Source organism: Mixophyes fleayi, chromosome 7 (genome assembly GCF_038048845.1).
Source record: "Mixophyes fleayi isolate aMixFle1 chromosome 7, aMixFle1.hap1, whole genome shotgun sequence".
Classification (NCBI taxonomy): Eukaryota; Metazoa; Chordata; class Amphibia; order Anura; family Limnodynastidae; genus Mixophyes; species Mixophyes fleayi.
In genome coordinates this window covers 104,229,094-104,249,445 of record NC_134408.1, presented here as the reverse complement: position 1 = coordinate 104,249,445, position 20,352 = coordinate 104,229,094, and the positions used below count along the sequence as shown (strand labels likewise).

The 20,352-nt window shown below is 39.6% G+C and overlaps 1 protein-coding gene across 1 annotated transcript; it reads left to right on the top strand.

Annotated features, from left to right (window-relative positions):
• The first annotated feature begins 13,416 nt into the window (after positions 1–13,416).
• LOC142097017 (gamma-crystallin-3-like) lies at positions 13,417–16,754 on the top strand. Its single transcript, XM_075178630.1, has 3 exons — positions 13,417–13,425; positions 13,933–14,181; positions 16,482–16,754. The coding sequence occupies exons 1-3, from the start codon at positions 13,417–13,419 to the stop codon at positions 16,752–16,754; spliced, it is 531 nt and encodes a 176-aa protein (XP_075034731.1).
• The last annotated feature ends 3,598 nt before the right edge of the window (positions 16,755–20,352 follow it).

The window sequence follows — 20,352 nt, the reverse complement described above, 5'->3', positions numbered from 1 at the left end:
CTGTATATGCAAGACTGCAGAGTTTGGCTTTTTAATTATGCTTTTGCAATTTACATTTGAATTCCATCTATAAACTTTGAACCTCTTTCATGGTAGGGGGCAGTACGTGGTTAGATTGTTTAGATTTGTGAGAGTCAAATCCAAACAATCTTGGAACGAGTTGATAAATTGTGTAACAAATTGTAAACCCATGTCTGAAAACAAGAAACTGCTCGTGGCTATTTACCAAAGTATCTGAAGATGGGTTTCATCAAACCTGTTACAACAAACAGATTCCAATGTGTTCACTATGCCACAAGACATTATCCAGTAAAGCAATGAAGCCAAGTCAATTGCAAGAACATCTTGCTACAAAGCATTCAAAAGATGAAGATAAGCCCATTGAATATTTTCAAGTAATGTATACAGTACAAAGTTGTTCAACAATAACTGCATCATTTAAGAAACAACATGCAAAGAGCAAACGTGGATTAACTGCATCTTAACATATGTCACAATTAATTGCAAAAAGTGGTAAAAGACATGATATTGGAGAAACTTTGAAAATACCCTCTATCAAAGAATTTATCTCAATAGTAATGTATCAGGATATACCTGAAGTTTCAAAAACATTGCACCTTAGTGATAGCACAGTAAAGCGACGCATTGACGAAATGGTGGTTAATGTTGAAAATAAACTTATAGGTAGCCTCTAAAACTCTTCATTTTCCATACAGTTGGACAAGTCTACCATTGCAGATAATAATGCTCTATTGATGACACATATATGGTGCCTTCATGAAAACAATACATTGCAAGAAGAAATTCTATTCTCTGTAAATCTTATAACAGATATAAAAGGATTATCAATATTTAATGCTCTGAAATCATACTTTGCAAAAAATAATATACCCTTGAACAATATTGTTGCATGTGCTACTGATGGAGCACTATCAATGGTAGGTCGCTATCGTGGATTTGTTGCTTATTTTAAGGAAGAAGTGCCAAACGTTTTGTGAATTCATTGTGTAGTGCACAGACAACATCTTGTAGGAAAACATTTACGTACAAGTCTCCATTCATCATTGAGTTTAATAATTAAAGCAGTAAATAAGGTGATATCTAATGCCAAAGATGATAGAATGTTTTAACAACTAGCCAGGACAATAATGAGCAATTTATTAGCTTACTTTTACATACAGAAGTTTGATGGCTCTCAAAGGGTACATGTTTGTCTTGGTTTGTAGCATCATATGATAGTGTCATACAGTTTTTTTAAAGTAATAATGAGGCTGGTCTCTGTCAACAATTTAAAAACAGTAAAGATTGATGCCTTTTATTTGGCAGACATTTTCAAGTGATTTAATGATATTAATTTGCAGCTTCAAGGAGCCATATATAACGCTTATCAGTTGCAAAGATATTGTCATTGCCTTAATGATCAAGCCAATTATATAGCCTATATTTAAGTATATCATCAATAGGATATACCATGTTATCTTTCATTAAATAATTATTGTCCTCCCCTAGGAAAATGTGTCAATAATAGATATAATCCCTCCTTAATTATATACAATTCCTATGATATGAATCTGTGCCCTGCTTTCCTATAGTTAATTCACAATTTTTAAGTATATTAGTCCCTTTCCTTCAGTAAAGGTCTTCTTATGTTATTATTTTTAATTTCAGTCCACTTTACTAATAATAATTCACAGGTCACGTTATTATATTTCACATAGGGATACAATGCAAATACTTACCTTTATATCTAATCTTCACATTTCCTGTTTTATCACTTATTCTAATTCACTAAATCGAGCATACTTATACCAGTATTTTATCACCATACAGGGCATATTACTATATATTATATATAGTAGGATATAGCCACCCGGATGTATAAAAATATCCGTTTAATAAATATCTGTTTAACAAGTTGTACGCTGAGGGAATAATCATCTAATCCTAGATTATTTTAGATCTTATGTGGACTGATAGCTTCTTAAGGGTTAATCTATTTTTCTATATTTTTTGTTAATTCATTATATGATAACTTTTAAACCATAATGTAAGGGGTTTGTGTATTATATATAACAATTCTTAAGGTCCATTGGTCTAATAACCTGATTATAGAGACAAATACTATCAGCTTCAAATTGTGGATTTGTATTACCTTCTCTGTTTTTCTATTTACATTCGTTATTAATGAAATGTCTTGACCAATTAGAACTCCTCCTCTTTAGGAGGTCAATGCCTTCTAACTCCCCATTGGTCAATCTCGGTGGTAATCCAACGATTATCATAACACCAACACAGAGGACTCCTACAATAAAAAAAACGATGATTCTTCTGCTGCCATCAGAGATCTGCAGAGTCGTTTTTCAGGTAAGTCTGTCATTCTACCTGTCGTTTTTTCCTTACTTGGTTTTTTTAGTGTATGTGTCCTCTGTGTCGGTGTGACCATCATCGGCGAGCCATACCCCACCCGGTCAATCTATGCGTCAATCACGAAACAAAGTTCTCGAGTTGGAGGCAGCGTGATTGGCTATCTTTTGATGATGTCTACAACTGGGAAGTTGTCAGGTTTGTACACAAAGGATGAGTGAGATCCTGCTGCCTCAGCTGGTATTTGCTAGACTCACCCAGAGGCACGGAGTCTAACAGAACGGAAGGTATTCACCAGGGATTCAAACAAGGACATTTGAGCTTAGCTTCTTCCAACCTGCAGATCGCGGCCCTCTAGGGAAGTTCCAAGTGAGACAGAACAGAGAGGTGACTTTGACAGGCAAATTGTCACAGAAGAGTAAGACCCAATGAAGGGCAGGTACATGTGTCTCTAGTAGAACACTGGAGAGGAGGAGATGATGACTCTGGACAGGGCAATCCACGGACAAGTAGCTAAGCAGAGGTCAGCAGTATACAGGATATGCGGTGGACGATGAACCACAGCTATTACCACTTGGGAGTGGAATGGATCAGCGGAGGTCAGCGGTACATGCCGAGTAGGTAGCAGGCATTGATCATAGTGATTACCACTAACGAGTGGAACAGGTCAGCAGAGATCAGCGGTACACAATGAACCACAGTTATTACCACTTGGAGGTGGAACGGATCAGCGGTGCATGCATGATAAGTAGCGGGCGATGATCACAGCGATTACCACTAACGAGTGGAATAGGTAAGCAGTTATCAGCGGTATACAGGATATGCAGCAGACGGTGAACCACAGCTATTACCACTTGGAGGTGGAACGGATCAGCGGAGGTCAACAGTGCGTGCAGAGTAGGTAGCAGAGGTAGATCACAACAGAGAGAAGGGAGCTTCTTCAGGCCAGGTGAAGACTCGAAGAACCAGCACTGAAAGGTGAGGGGAGGAGCCTTATAAAGGAGTACTGACCAATGGCCAGATAGGCCAGGTAACACAGGTGAAGCATTGCACAGGTGCAAACTGCTGCTAACAGCATGCACAATGGGGAGAATTAAGATGAGGGCAGGTTGGCAGATCCTCGAGTAGAGATACCCGGAGAGCGGTGTGTGACAGAAGTACTCACCATATAAAAGAGATGTCAAGCCATCATATCGGCTTGCCTGGACAAAGTGAGGAAGCGAAACGCGCGTCAGCATTTGCCTCACTGTGCTACCAGTCCATTAGTGACCATCTATAACTGTATTTAGGAGCAATTATTGGGAACAGACAGATAATAAATATCTATAAGCGAGCTAGCCAGGGTGCATACAATGCTGCTAAAACTATAATAGAAAGCTTAAGGACACTTTCTGTCTGATTCGCTGTCAGAACCCTCTGGGACTAATAATCCAGAGCGAATGAGTTCCCAATCATTTGATGAAGATTTAGCTACAGATATCTCAATAGGAGTAAGTCCATGACGGAACTATATCAGAGATATATATAAAAATTAAAAAAGGACATCTAACTCCGACATAAAAATAAGCAATATATACGTTGTAGACAGGATACTATTCCCCGCCCCATTGCTCCTTTATAGCGACAATATAATTACCTCAATAATAGGGGCTAATTACTCTTTCTATTAAATAACTAACAGATACATCTATAGATGGTCACTAGGAGTTAATCAGGAACGCATGATATTAAATTAAGATCTTATTAAGAAATAATCTTGTAATCGTGACAATATGATATGTTGCAACATGCAATAAATTATAGTATGTAAGTAATACACAGCGAGGCTGGTGGCAGTGCTACCATTTTAATCACTTTCTTTTTCACGTTATTATCACCATCACTTAAAAGTTTTAATATTTTGCTACCATTTGTGCTCAGTAATTTGTGGGAATCCTTGTTCCTCCTTTCATTTTATCCCAAATACTAATAAAGATTATAGTTTTAATGGTTACCAATTACCGAATCATAGAGTGCCCCTAAGAGTCATGTTTTCCTCTATTTTGCTCTTTGATATTAATGTATATCACACAAGCGTTAGAAACAAATACTTGCAGTTTTAAGATAACCACTTTCCAAAACACAATTGGATCAGATTAATTCTCACTCCATATCCTCAGAACCCTTCTGATCAAATATATGGAAGCTATAAGCGTTGTGGCAGCAATACTGGCCACAACGGATGTCATGAAGCTAATTTTACACTAGCAGAAGTCGCTAGTCCAATGTAAAATCTGCAACAAGTTCCCAGATAATAGGGTGAATGTCCGGATCCTTAATGAAGTACTCATGCAGAGACTGTAATAATCCTTATGTGTTACTTCACCCTTCGATGATTCAATCAAAGGACAAGTGAATAATATGAAAGTTCAATTCAACAATGAGGGTGAGCTTCCCAAGGGAAAACTTATTTAAATTTTATCATGATTAATTAACAAGCACGAACAGCTGTGATCTGATAATCTCAATTAAAAGGTACCAATCCTGAACAAAATATTACAAAGACACAAAGTATATTTATACATAGGGGGTTTCCCATGACAGCGTGTGAAACCCCCTACAGTATAAATAAACCTTGCTTCTGTTTATATTTTGTTTTACAGTGGATGGTCCTCCATAGAAGACCATAGTGCGGACGTTGTTAAGGGTTTCTTGTTTTGCCAAGCCGGCTACTGTTGAAATATTATGGGGTCATTGTAACTGAAATAAAGCAATGTATTTACATGGATATTTGAAATATTTTGGTGTCATTGTGATTGAAGAAAGAACATTTTTTTTCAAGCACATTTGGAATTTTTGTAGGTTTTATATTTTTATTATGGACTGCTCCAGGACCTGAACTGTTATTTTTTGGGACAACAACAGTAACTTTGGAATATTATAGTTTTTGGTATGGTATTTTTCATGATTAATGAAGTAAAAGCTTGCAAGTTTGGATCCCTTACAGATGAACACATCAGATGGTAAGTATACAGGGTTTTATTATTTTTAATAAAGTAATTTGGATAAAAGAGGTGTCTGAATTATTTTAGGGGTTTTATTAACTAATGTGGTTTTAACAAGGGTGGTGTGGTTTATTTAAATTTTACTTTGTGGCACTATAGGTCACAGTAAGCCTTGAGTGTCGGGGAATGCTGGCGAAACTCTTCCTTAAGCTGGGTACACACTACAGAAATTGCGACCAACTATTTATGCCGAGCAATTTTACATGCGACCGATGGTCCGATCGCTCGGTCCATGGACTGCATACACACTACACTTGTTTAGGACGATAAAGGGAAAAGCGGACGTCCCTTTAGCGACTGTTTACAGCCATGTTGTCGTGAAAAATTATTTCAATTTCGTACACACTGCAGCGACATTTGCGGGACATGTACAAGATACCAAAGACATTAGCATAAAGGGGCAGAGCTTTAGCTATAGTTAACTCCCTTCATTTCTATAAAATAGAAGTTTAGTAATATACAGTAAATTTAGAAAAATATTTACTGCTAAAGTGGAATGCAATGCATATTCCCTAATAATAAAACCCCTTTGTATGTAATGGAATGCTCCATTCTCGGCATGCATCATCGCTGATTGGTCCACAGCAGAAACAAACGCCCATGTCTGACTCTATAAAACAACAGAGGAACCTGTTTGGCGCCGAGGAGCGTCAGAAGATGGCGAGTGAGAAAGTGACAGTGGGGGTTGCGGGTGAGGAGAAGGTGTCAGTGGGGGTTGTGGGTGAGGAGAAGGTGTCAGTGGGGGTTGCAGCTATGGAGACGGAGATAGAGTCAGAGATGGTGCTGGAAGGGCCAAAAAATGTTGGAAAAGTTAAGGTGGGGAATGGAGATACTCAAGAAGAGCAAAGAGCAAATCCAATGAGCCCAAGAGAGGTGGAGATGATGGTCAAAGTACTGGACCAGGACGACAACATTAAAAAAGGTCAGTAGCAGATGTAGTGTACCTGTAGTGTAGATGTAGTGTCACATAAAGCAATGTAAAAGGCTAATTTATAAACAAAGATAATGGTGCTGGGAAAAAAGTGGAAAATCAGATAGAAGTAAAACATGAAATAGGCTGATAGTAACATGTAAAATATAAAAACAGTTTAATATTGTAAAATATAAAAGTCTAATTTATAACCTAATTTTTTATGTCAGAACGAAGAATTAACGGCGAGAAGGCCTGTTTAGATACCACTAATGTTACTTGTTAGCAAACAAGGAAAAATTGAACAAGAAAAATATACTAAAGAAGTTCAACACAAAGGTATTTCAGTGAACATGTGTAGACATGTAAATGCTTTGGGCACATACCTGTACCATTATAATAACCAAAATGGCGCCTGTTTTCCAGAGTGTACGGAGGATAAGCCCGCTATTATTGCGATTTTGCCACAGGGACCAAAATATAAATATAAACTGATCTCGAGCAGTGTGAAATGTGAGAAAATGAGAGTATTTATGTCGTTGAATATAAATTACAGATATATAAGTTAAATGGTAAAACATTTTTTATTTCCTTGTTTCGTAGATAAAGAAATCAAAGGGAATAGAAACCCAAGCGACATCAAGACCTGTTCTGCCACAAACCAGTAGCACCTTTAAAAATACTAAATACTAAAAATAATACTCTGCAGTATTCAGCTCTCTGATTGGTATTGGCGCGCTCACTTCTCACGCGGATCTTTCTGACAGCTGTGTGTGTTAAAATTTTTGTACCTTTTTCTTGCAATAAAAATGTTGCTTGAACACTGTGTGGTTTATTCTGGGTACTTCACAGTTATAAGTTATTAAAGGTTAATATAACTTTAATAGGTTATAAAGGTATAAGTGTATAAAGAGTAAATATGAATACTTTGTGATTATAGACGCAAAGGGTAATAACACACGTGCTTTGCACAAGTGTAATGGTCTGCAGCCAGACAGATGCAATATACATCGATACAAAACACAGTGATGTGCGGATTCCGCACCACGTGGGACTGGGATTGACATAAAAAAATTTACATACACATGCCCCCCAGGTCGAGGAAGTATCGGAGAATTGTCGTGGATCTGTCGGAAGTTTATACACACTACACAGCGGAAACGAGATTGGAACAAAAATATTAAACGGTCTGACCAACCAAATGAGGCGAGAATCGTCCAATTGGGCAGACTTACGACCATCGTGTCACTGTACACACTGACCCGACTTCTGAACGAGCGGTCGTATGTCAGCTGTTTGAGGCGATTATTGGACGAAAACAGTGTAGTGTGTACCCAGCATTAGTAATTACTTTTACTCGAGGCCTACTTAGGAGGATCTTCAATTCTTGTTGAATTCTAAGTGAGGGGCTGCCATCCAAAGGTTCATAGAAAGCACTATTGTTATATTGTCATTGCAGTTCTTTAAGATAATAGAACTGATCCTGGATGACAACCTCCCACCTTTATCTGCTCCCTTTATGACAATAGTCATATTACTTTACGAATGAGGGCAGTTCGTTAAGCAGATGACAAATTGCCCAGTGTGTCTGTTATAATTGTGTGCCCAGAGTGTCTTTCCCTGTTTATGTGTGCTCATAGTGTCTGTCCCTCTATATATGGCAAATGTCTGTATCTGTTAATATGTGCCCAGTGTCTTTACCTGTAAATGTGTGCTCACTGTCTGTTTCATATGTGTGCCCAGTGTCTGTACCAGTAAACTGAGTTTCTGATAAATGACCTGACATAAGATGTCCAGGCTTTTGCCAGGAACAGCACACTGCAGCCATACTGTGAAATAGTTATGAGTCGCCTCCACTGCTAGGTGAAATATAAATAAAATATATATTTTTTTTTTTAAATAGGTAAAAAAAAAAAGGTTAAAAAAAGGAAAACTCCTGGTATGTTCTATGGCCAATCGGCCACTGTTAATGAACTAAAAACATATAGCAGTCCGACTCATTACTGAAAAGGATTCATAGGTGTTCCTGCTCAAAAAAATAAATACTAGTTTGTTTGTCAGAACAATAATTAGAGCACAGATATCTGTTCAGACACACAGGGATACAGTTCATATCAGAGACGGAACTAGCGGGCTGTGGGCCACGGTGCAGGGAGGCGGGGAGGAGGGAATCGGGGGCCCTGAGCCTCTGCATCTGTCATGCTGCAGGCCCCATTATCACCATGGGCCCCAGTGGACAGCACCTGCCGCACTAATGGTAGTTCTGCAACTGATTTATATATCAAAGAGCAGTCTGTGAACACCAAACAAGCCAAGTATATGAAAGAAGCAAAGCGGATATTAATAATGCCCATGCAAAATTTATTAAAGCATGCCTTCAAAAAGCCTATGTTACACTTAGTCTTGCAGTCTTCATAAGTATTATATTAAGCATATATACAGCTGCATACACAGTGGTACACACAGGGGCTGGCTAGCAGAGTTTAGCCCAGGGGGGCAAGCACATAGCACTGGCCCATAAGTAGCGGCCCATCCTTAAGGGGTGGTCTTTTTCAGTACAATATATATTAGCAGTCTATTTTAGTGTTGATTACCCAGCGATACTTTATTATTATATTATTATTGGATTTTATTTTATATGTTCCTACTCCCTACAGCACTTTTTTTTTTTTTACATACCTTGCTGATTATAATGAGGTATATACTCGAGTATAAGCCGAGTTTTTCAGCACATTTTTTGTGCTGAAAAGTCTCCCCTCGGCTTATACTCGAGTGATGCTCCAGGACCACACTGTTTTACTCTATACCCCCGAGTTTCACATACCGCGCATGCGCGGCCAGCAGCGCTCATCGGAAACAGGTAGCAGAGAGGTCACACAACGCAGCCACGTAGCTGTCATTATGACAGAATCTAATAAAGTTATCTTGAGTTTGAATCCCGCCTCCTTACTCCGTCGAACAGAAAGAGGGGTAATCTCTAGGAGATTAACGGGACTCTGTAGACTCACATCGTTTGGAACAGTGGACATTATCGTCTAAGGGATTGTGGGCACTGCAGACAAGATCCTGTGGAGAATGGGACTTTACAGTGACGGGGTCTTGGCACCGGACGGAATTGAACCTTCATAAACATACATGTGAGTAACGGATGTTACAGTTTTTGGTTTACTTGGCTTGAAGACTTACAGTTGTTAATTTGATATATATGGAACGGGAGTGTTATCGGAGAGGTGTGAATACATTACAGGCTGCAAAAGTCGATATGGAGTAGAGCAGAACGCAATTGAGGACTATTCTATGTGTGGACACTGTCGATGTACATGTATCATTTTTTATAGTATAAGTGAGTTTACCCTTTTGTTGGGAGTTGTTGGAGATTGGCTGAGCGCTGCAGTGTTTATCCATTTGTATTTATTAAGGAGGGTGGGCTCTCCTATGCAGCTGCACGCCAATTCTCTTGTAAGTAGATAGAGTCAGTGCCCATCACCTTAACTCACAATCCCGCTGCTTCTAATGAATGTGCTTCCACTGTAGTGGAAGCATGGGTTCTCAGCTGAATGTATAAAAGTAATGTAAAAAAAAATTACCAGTAACTGCTGCATTTCCCTCCCTAGGCTTATACTCGAGTCAATAAGTTTTCCCAGTTTTTTGTGGTAAAATTAGGTGCCTCGGCTTATATTCGGGTCGACTTATACTCGAGTATATACGGTAATTCATATTATAGCAATAGATTATATAATAATGTTCTATTACAGTACTGAACACAGGGGCTGATTTATCAAAATGCAAAAAGCCCGTTTGCTGTAAAAGCTTGATGTTTTTTCCAGCAAAAGGGTTTGTTTTTGCTTTGCGCTATATACTAATAGGGTTATTATTTGTTTTAGGGTTAACCTAAAACAAATAATATGAGTGGTGCTACTGGTAGGAGGAGTAGAGCACTAGGTGTCAATCTGACACTCTGGCCCAGAGCTGTATTAAAGCTCTGGAGGAGCAGGGGTACTTTAGATGGAGGGGGACCCCATAATGTAACATGGTTATCATTTTAGACAAATACACAGGCAATACTGTGTGAACTACGGTTAGTGGCATGCAGCTCTGCCTTCATGAGCAGTACAGTGTGAAGTGGGATATTCCTCCCAACTGTCCTTGCAGTCAGACCAAATCCTGACTAAACGAGACAGTCACCCAAATTCGGGACTGCACCACAGATTCAGCTCTCTCTCCTATCTGTTCTTGTCACTTTCCCCACCTGTGGCTGCTGGTGTCTTTAGACAAGTTGCTGCTTGTCTGGATCCTGGAATCTTGGATGCCCTGTTTGAAAATAAATTGGGTATATGAAATTTAGAAAGCTCCAACCAGCCTCGGTGTTAAATCAATATAGCACCCACGTTTTATAATAAGGCCTCCCTCCAGCCCAAAATTAAAATAATTAAAGTATTCACATTTGATAAATAGATCTACTTCCCTCCAACTAGCTCTGAAATTACATTAAATTAATAGTATACATATTTAATAAATAGACCTATCCCCCCAACATTAAATGAATAGTATTCCCATTTAATAAACAAACCTATTTCCCTCCCTCTAAACAGCCCCAGCAATAAATGAAAAAGCAATTACATTTATAAAAATATAACCATTTCCCACAACAAATAGGCATTAAATAATTCATAATTACATTTAATAAATAGACCTAAAATTAAAGGTCCAATCACCCCATCTTAACATCATAGGCCCCACTATTAAATTAAATTGTCCCACCATCACCCCACAAATAAAATAGCACCCATAATTAGCCCCCAGTCTGCTCTCCACCATTAAATTAAGATGCCACTTCTCTCACACATTATATTAATATACTGCCCCGCCACACACACATAATATATTAATATACTGGCCTCTTAACACACACACACACACACACACACACATTACATTAATATACCCCCCTTCCCCCCACATACACACAAAATATACTGGCACACAGTGTCAGACTGTGGCATGGAGGGCCCACAGGGGAAATACAGTGGTGGAGGGTCACCAGAGGGGGTGTGGCCAGCCACTAGAGAGGTTTAACCAAACTACTAGAGGAGGTGTGGCGAGCCCACGAAGGAAAGCTAGCACCAGATGCAGGCTGGGCTGGGGGTATCTGCTCACCGGCTGGTCCCATAGTGGGCTACCTTGGACTGAGTTACTGGGCCTCCTGCATTTTTCTCCCTTTTAAATGCTCCAAATAGACGAGTCTTCCCCTCGGGCTAAGATTTGCCAGCCCTCCCCTGGCTAGCATCATAGTGTAGGATATAAAGAATACAGTGCGTATGTAAAGAGTGCACAGTCACTAAAAATCGGGATTGTCTCACTAGAAATAGAACATTTGACAGACTGTCCTGCTCTCTCCTGCCTGTTCTTGTCACTTTCACCACCTGTGGTTACTGATTTCTTTAGTTGCAGCTCGTCTGGATCCTGGAATGTTGGGGGTCCTATTTGGAAAAAAATGGGTACATTTAGAAAATGCAAACCCTTGCGTTAAATCAATAGCACCCACGATTAATAATTAGGCCTTCTTCCAACATTAAAATAAAAGTATTTAATACATTTAATAAATAGATATATATCTCTTAAACCAAACCCAACATTAGAGTTCTAGTATTCTTATTTAATAAATAAACCTATTTCTCTCCCTCCAAACAGCCCCAGCAATAAATATATAGTACTTATATTTAATAAACGCAGGTAATCTCATGTTAATTAAGCCTTTTCATCTCAATGTCCAACGCATCCCTTAGCCTGAAACAAGGGGGCGGGGGGTAATTAAACTTGTTAGGTTTCCTATATTTCTAAGGCAGGATGCAGGAAATCAAGAAATTGTTGTAAATTTTGTTAAAGCTTAAATTGCGTTAACCCCTAGTCTAGAGAATTTTACATCCTGAAATCTGATGTAATATTTCAGACGTTGTAGAACCATCTAGGATCAGGTGGTGGTGTTAAACATTGCCAGGCTGTACCCAAAACTCTATAAAAAAGCACTGTTTGACCATGTAATGCATCATTATACCATGTGTACTTCTGGAGAACCCTAGTACCCTAAATTACTGGATTTAGTTGTTCTTATAAGGGCTTCTTGAGCTAATAAAACATCACTGCTTCAAGAACCTGCTTTGAAGACTACTTACCCTGTTATAATTCCTGTGACCTGCAGATTAGACCAAATCTAATCCGTTATCCGGCTGTTCTGAGGTTGGAACCCAGCAGTCCAGTACCAACGCTCTGCCCGCTACCTTGCAGCTCTGGTCAGTGTGATAGGCCAGGGGGAAACATTCAGAGCAACCCTGATCTAAAGGCAAAAGATCAGGGGTACCAGCCCAGGTGTACCAGCAATGGGGTACACTAGCAGCGAGAGTTACCCAGAAGGAACCAGTTCTAGGTGCCGGCGAAGGAGCCTAGTGGTGGCAGCAGTGTGTTCCTACTTCAACAGGAGGGGCGCATTTGGGATAAAGGAAAGGGGACAACAGACAGGGCGGCATAGGAGGTCCATCCTGACACAACGGGGATCTACTGGTAGATCACAATCTACTATTTGGCAACCTCTTCCTTCTGTTAATATTTTTGTTTAGTTGTTGAAATCCGTGGCCCATTTTTCTGGATGAATTGCATACATAACATAGGTATCCACACTACCAAAACCATGCTTAAGATAATTCTAAATGTTAACAGCTCATGAACAAAAAAAATAAAAACCTCTATATATGATTTTTTTTAACACATTTTTGAAGATTAGTTATGTGTTGTTGTTGTTGTTGTTATTATAATTGTTATTAATAATACATCACTTCTGCAGTTAAACATGTGTCTGTATGTTAACTGTACAGTATAGTCTTTTTCCAATACGTGCAACACTGAACTGTAGCTTCTAGTAAAACTAAACTACATGTACAGGGAAAAAAAAACAAAAGCTATACATTTTCCTTAGTAGACAAAAAGGTCAGTGTCCTTTTTAATGTACGCAATGCAGGCATCAGCAGTATAGAACTATATAAAAGGGTTGTCTTTATGTTCATCACCAAGCACTGAGCTTTTTGCATTCAGTACTACATCAAAATGGGAAAGGTAAGTGGACATTTTATTAATCGTTTTCTGTGTCTATTTTAAGGTTAATCAAACTCAATTATTTAAATAATTAGAAAAAGTCTTGATAAGAAAAATATGTGCCCTAGGATAAGACAGAAGATCAGTTTTTAAGTTTAGGCCATGACAGGTGTTTCTTGGCCAATATTTACCTTTTATATGATACTTTATGTTTACAAAAACATTGTGCATTTAGTGTTAGCCAGTGTTGCATTTACAGAATATATTTATTCCATCATTGACAATAAACTTGACTTTGCCAAACCCTGGCAATAGTATTTTTGTATATTTTAGCAGACCTCATCTCATTTAAAATCTATATTTTTTTAAATGTTTAATTTATATCAATAAAATTATTTAATCTCCCTTGCAAGCACTTTTCAGCTATGTTTGGCTCAGGGATCATTGCCAAGGCTGACTTCCTAATATTGTTTTGTAAATCAAACCCATAATAAATCCAATATCTAACCTATATTTAACTTTTGGCAGATTTTCTTTTACGAAGACAGGAACTTTCAGGGTCGTTGCTATGAATGCAACTCAGACTGTACTGACATGTCCTCTTATTTCAACCGCTGCAACTCCATCAGAGTAGAAAGTGGTAACTGGATTCTCTATGAGAATCCAAACTACAAGGGGCATCAGTACTACCTATGGAGGGGAGAATACCCCGATTTCCACCAATGGATGGGCTACAATGACTCCATCAGATCCTGCCGCCTCACACCTCAAGTAAGTGTCACACAATGGTTAGAATTAAAGTAATACATTCCTATATTTCACTGTATTATTATTATATTTTATATACAAAGCACCAACATATAATGCAGCACTGTACATTGAATGGATCATGATACAAACATTTGACATACAATGGAATAAAACAGAAGGTAAAGAGGACCCTGCCAACAAGCATAGAATTTAAGCAGTGTTAAAAACACTTTGGGCGAGTTTACCGCGGATTGCCTTAAGAACAGTTGCAAAGGCATTCAGTAGTGATGTAACAATCACTTATTTTTCTTTGCACCAAATAGAGGAGCACAGGAAAATCATAATGTTCAGGTACCGTAGTACCCAGAAATGGATGCAGTCGGACATTTCCGTGATGTCCGGCAGCTCATAACTAGCAATTGCATTCCCCAATTAACATAAGGTTGTGGCATAACAATTGCAGCTGCTAGTGAGGATACATGTTTATGAAATCAGGCACTGTGCTAGATTCTAGCTCTGGGCAGTTGGTGGACAGAGGTTCTTTGCTAGTTCCTGGCTCTGAGCAGTAGATGACTACAGGTACAGTACTTATTTCTGGCTCCAGACAATTGGTTGATACAGGTAATGTGCTAGGTCCTGGCTCTTGGCAGTTGGTGATTACAGGCACTGATAGGTAGTAAACAACAACCTCTTGCAGTAGTAAAGTTTGGAAGCTTAAACCCTTTATTTTGGGAATACTACTTTGATATATTTATTATATATTCTATATAGCATATTTGCCTACCTTCTCGGAAATCGGGATACTCCTGAATTTTGGGGAGTTCTCCCGGACCCCCAGGGAAGAAGGCCCTGCTCCTGGAACACCCACTTCTTAATAAAGTAGGGAGTACAAGGACAGCAAAGACACCATTTGCATTGAATCGTGTCATATGGCTTCATCCTTATATTGTGATTACAAAATGGGCCAAAAATATGCAATTTTCAGTGCGAAGCTCCCCTGTGTTTTTCACTTGTCCTCCCCTCCGGAGGAGAGGATTTTAAAGTAGGAAAGTATGATATATAGCTCTATATCATACCTGAAGTTGTCCTTGGATTCAGAGCCGGATTTAGACCTCATGGGGCCCTAGGCAAGATACTGGTTTGGGGCTCCCTCCCTGAAAAAATTCATAGCACTATAGTTTTTTAGCATAACATATAGGGGCTGGCTGGCAGACTTTAGCTCGGGAGGGGCAAGCATATAGCACTGGCCCATAAGTAGCGGCCCATTTTTAAAGGGTGGTCTCACCGCCGGCCCTGGGAGGGCCCCCTGGGACCCGCTGGGCCCTAGGCAATTGCCTAGGTTGCCTAGTGGTAAATCCGGCCCTACTTGGATTAATAGTGAGCATTTACAGGGAAGAAATAGAAAGTTTTAAAATATTCTCTTTGTGTCCTCCCCACCAATCAGCTGCTGTCTTTGTGTTAGATAAGCTACATAATGGAATCTAGTGCAAAAAAAGTGCTTAAGTATCCAACTGAAGGAGGTTAAATATAAAAACATGCATCACCTAAAGTGAAATAAAATGTACTAAATGTAAATCAATTCCACCCATTTAATATGAGGAAAAATGAAAACAAAAGACACTTTTAAATTGTAAAAGAGTGTAAATCCATCAAACATGTAATATCTAAAACATTATTCTACATGGCTGATCACTTCTGTAAATCACTTCAATTAAAAAAGATCAGAACACATTTTTACTAGTGTATTGCAATAAATGCAAAAAGGGGGACATCCTTTCTGTTGCCGAAATGGACCCCTGCACACTCCAGACCCTCCAGGACTCTGTACCATCTAGGCCATGCATTATCATGGCCACATCTAGTCCTCTCTACATCCCGGCCTCAGTATCCTGAAGACTACAGGGAACCCCAGTATGCCAGCTGTCCCATTTTCTCCTTTTGTCTCCCAGTACCCCATCCCTTTAAAATGTAAACTCTCACAGGCAGGGCCCACTACCCTATGTCTCATTCGTACCTTATGTCTCATGTCTGCACACTCCACGTCATCATTTATGTCCCTGTTTTGTTTTATGGTGAATTTATTTTGTATGCCATTATATTTGTTCTTTTAATTGCATCCATGTATGTATTCTTCTTCTTATCTGTACCCATTGTTCTTATCTGTTTGTAGTTATGTCATTTTATCATTTTGCTGTTTGTTAACCCCTATGTACTGAGCTGCAGAAAGTTTGTGACACCTTAAATATAAAAGATAACAATAAATGTATCCAGTTTTATTCACAGTCTTTATAGTGAAATGTTAATCATTTTGACTTTGCTTCTCTAAGCACCATGGCTCCTATAAAATGAAGATCTATGAGAGAGGAGACTTCAAAGGACAAATGATGGAATTTTCTGAAGATTGCCCTGGTGTCTATGAGAGATTCCGTTACCATGACATTAACTCCTGTCATATACATGATGGTCACTGGATGTTTTATGAAGAGCCCAACTATAAGGGGCGTCAATATTACCTGAGACCTGGAGAGTACAAGAGGTATTCTGACTGGGGAGCGCTAAATGCTAGAATTGGATCTTTCAGAAGAGTCTATCACCTGTAGAAAAACGATATACTGTTGTACCTCACTTCTAAAAGTAAATACATTTGAAAACTGCTATTACGAGAGTTTTGTTTTGTATATGTTATATTTTTGAGAAGTACTAGGTCAGATAATACATTTAGAACATATTTGCAGTGCAAAAGCATAGCGGAAGGACAAACTCAATTACACAGGTCATGCACTAATAAATGGAGTAAATATCACCAGGACAGATCCCATAATCTGGAATTCACAGGCTCAAAATATACCACTTGCTTCTAGTTATACCAATTAAAAAAAATATTTATTATATACAAAATTACAAATGACCACTTAAATTACTATTTAGCAACCTCATTGGAACTATGGCTGGAACTTCAGTGATAGGGGCCAGGAAAAAAATAGCAATTAAAAAACATACTATAGGGGGCATGTATAAAAAAATAACTACTACAAAGTAACTGTGTAGAAGAAGAGATTTTGCCCTTAACAACTAAGCAGATATAAACTATCCTTTTTGTAATAGTTTTGAAAATGAAACCAAGGGGTATATTTACTAAACTGCGGGTTTGAAAAAGTGGAGATGTTGGCTATTGCAACCAGATTCTAGTTATGATTTATTTAGTACATTCTACAAAATGACAGCTAGAATCTGATTGGTTGCTATGGGCAACACACTTTTTCAAACCCGCAGTTTAGTAAATATACCCTCAAATGTCTGATTAATTGCTGTAGTCAACACCACCTTTTCAACACAGATAGATATGTGCAACTTAAAAGATGACAAATATTTATTATCATTTATTTATGTAGCACCACCATATTATGCAGCAATGTATTGTGAATATTTGTCATTCACATCAGTCCATGCCCCATTGTAGCTTACAGTCTAAATTCCAAAACACAAAGGAAGACACACTTGGTGCATTTTATTCAACAGACAATTAACCTACCAGTATGTTTTTGGAGTGTAGGATGTAACACACACAACCAACGGGAGAACATACATAGGGCCCTGGTCGGGAATCAAACTCATGACCCAAGCGCTGTGAGGTAGCAATGCTAACCACTGTGTTATCTCACAATGACAATGATTAGGGTTTTTTTTTCTTTTTTAAATAATCAAACAAATTGAAAAAAACAAACTACTATCGCATATTCCAAAAAATATAACCATTGCTATAGCCAGGGGGACAACGAGAGTGAGGTCCTCCTGCAACGTGACAACCAGCACCAGGCTATGCCAAGTTGGGTTGGCCACACTATTATAGGATGACATGCATTATGGGGTGCCTATGGCATAATGTGCAACAATACCAACGGAAAACTAACACCATGCTGAATAGTACTGGGACTCTTCCTGACACCTTTTGGGCTGTGGGTGCTATGGTACGCTGACCTAATATTTGTAAGTGAACACTTGAGTCCCCATCAAGCACTGACAGCCATTGAATGTTTGAGCATGCTGGTGCTTGTAGAACTACAAGTATTAGCATATCAATAGCTTCCAAATGATGCTGGCACAGCCACGGCCTGCTGAAACATACAGTTCTACATGCACCAGCATGCTTAAGCGGTCATTGCCCAATACACAGAGACGTTTAAGAGATGGCATCATAGAGTTCCCTCTTGCCCTATCCACCGCCACACCAGGTTTGCTAGGAAGAGTCCTGCACTTTTTTGTGCAGTTGGGATTAGATATAAGGGGCCCTCCTCTTTAATTTGTCTTCTTCTACTAAAATCAATCAACCCAACTTTGACTAAGTAGAGCTCTAGTGATTAGGGGACACACCATGTTCTGGGTATCTACAAAATCTTGGCAGCCAGCATTTATCTTATGCACATCAGTGCCCAATTTATTATGCTAACCAAAATCAATTCCAGCTAGGAATACCACCATATGTTTAGTGTTGGAGCCTGGTGCCGTTAGAAAGGGAGGGGTGTGATAAAAATGTTTTGTGTCCCCCTCTGCTAAAAGTTACCAGCCTCACACACTCTATCCCTGGGTCAATCTGTTATGATTAAGGGTGGTCTAATGTTACCCAGTGGCCAGTATAATTGCTATCTCTCAAGGTCTCATTTATTACACTGGGAATCACAGGCACCAGAGCCACTATCATTTTTTTCGATTTAGTTGGTTTTTCTTTTTTCACCATACCCCTGTTCATTCCTCATGCTGTCAGGAACCCCTCCAGCCAGTACAACAACACCCAGAGTCTGCTCTGACAGTCTGGTGTTCACTGGAGCCCCTAGTGGTGGGGACAGACTTGGCCGCAGACTACAGAGGGTCGTGTGATGTGTACCAGCTGTGGAGAACCCAGGAGCAGAGGGTAATGGCAGACAGTGAATCCAGAGAACAGGCCGAGGTCAGGGGTCACTTGCTAGATAGAATCGTCAGAAAACATGCCAGGGGTCGGGGTCACAAGCAAATCAGCAGAAACGAAGGTACGAGCCAAAAGGTCAAGGGCACAGGCAAAAAGACAAATCCAGAGTACAGGCAGGGGTCATACATGGCAAACAAAGGTCCAAAGTTTAACACCAACAGTACAGCAGCAGGCAGCAACACAGAGGACTGGAAGCTATAACCGGCAGGGAGGCTAAGCCCTCCCTGCCTTAAATACTACCAGCAGCCAATCAGAGCCTGGCTCTGAAGTATACACAGCCCCCTGCATAAGTTTAAATTAACTTCATTAATTAGCCCGCAGGCTAGTGGGGCCGATGTGCGCACGCGCCCGGCTTTCTTTCATTGCCGGGACGCGGAGCTGAAGAGGAAGCGTAGGACTGGCCCAGCGGGCTACCGGTTAAACCACCAATAGGCCCGGCTACCTTACGGCCACACCCCCTTTTAGTAGTGGGCGGTGCTTACCTGGAGGCCCGTTGTCATCATCCAGGGTGCCCGCAGTCCTCTATGCCGTCCCCGCTGCCTCAGATGACTCGCTGTCAATGACAGCCAGTCATCTTTCAAATACGATCGCAGGCTGCGCAGCTGCTATCATGTGACTCGCCTCCTCCCCCTGTGATGATGTTCCTGCCACCGCTGAAGGGAGAAGAAGCAGAGAGGCTGCAGCAATCAACATATTGGTGAGTAGACTTTAAACCACTTGTTTATATTGTTTGTGCCATCACTATATATATATATATACACACACACACATCATATATGTATATATACATGTGTGTGTATATATATATATATATATATATATATACACACACACATGTATGTATACATATATGATGTGTGTGTATGTATGTGTGTGTGTATATATATATATATATATATATATATATAATGTGTGTGAATTGAGAGCACTATTGCTTGGCATACGTGAATTGGGGGCACTATTGTATATGGAATATGTGATTTGGGAGGCACTACTGTGGGCATAATATCAATTGGAGACACTGTAGCATGGCATATGTGAATTTTGGGTATTACTGTGTGGCATAACATTGGGGCACAACATTGTTTGAAGGCACTACTGTGAGGCATAAGTTGTTTGGGGGCACTACTGTGAGGCATAACGTTGCTTGGGGGCACTACTGTGTGGCATAATGTTGTAAGGGGGCACTACTATGTGGCATAGGGGGGCCGCCTATCTATACTAAACTATAGGGG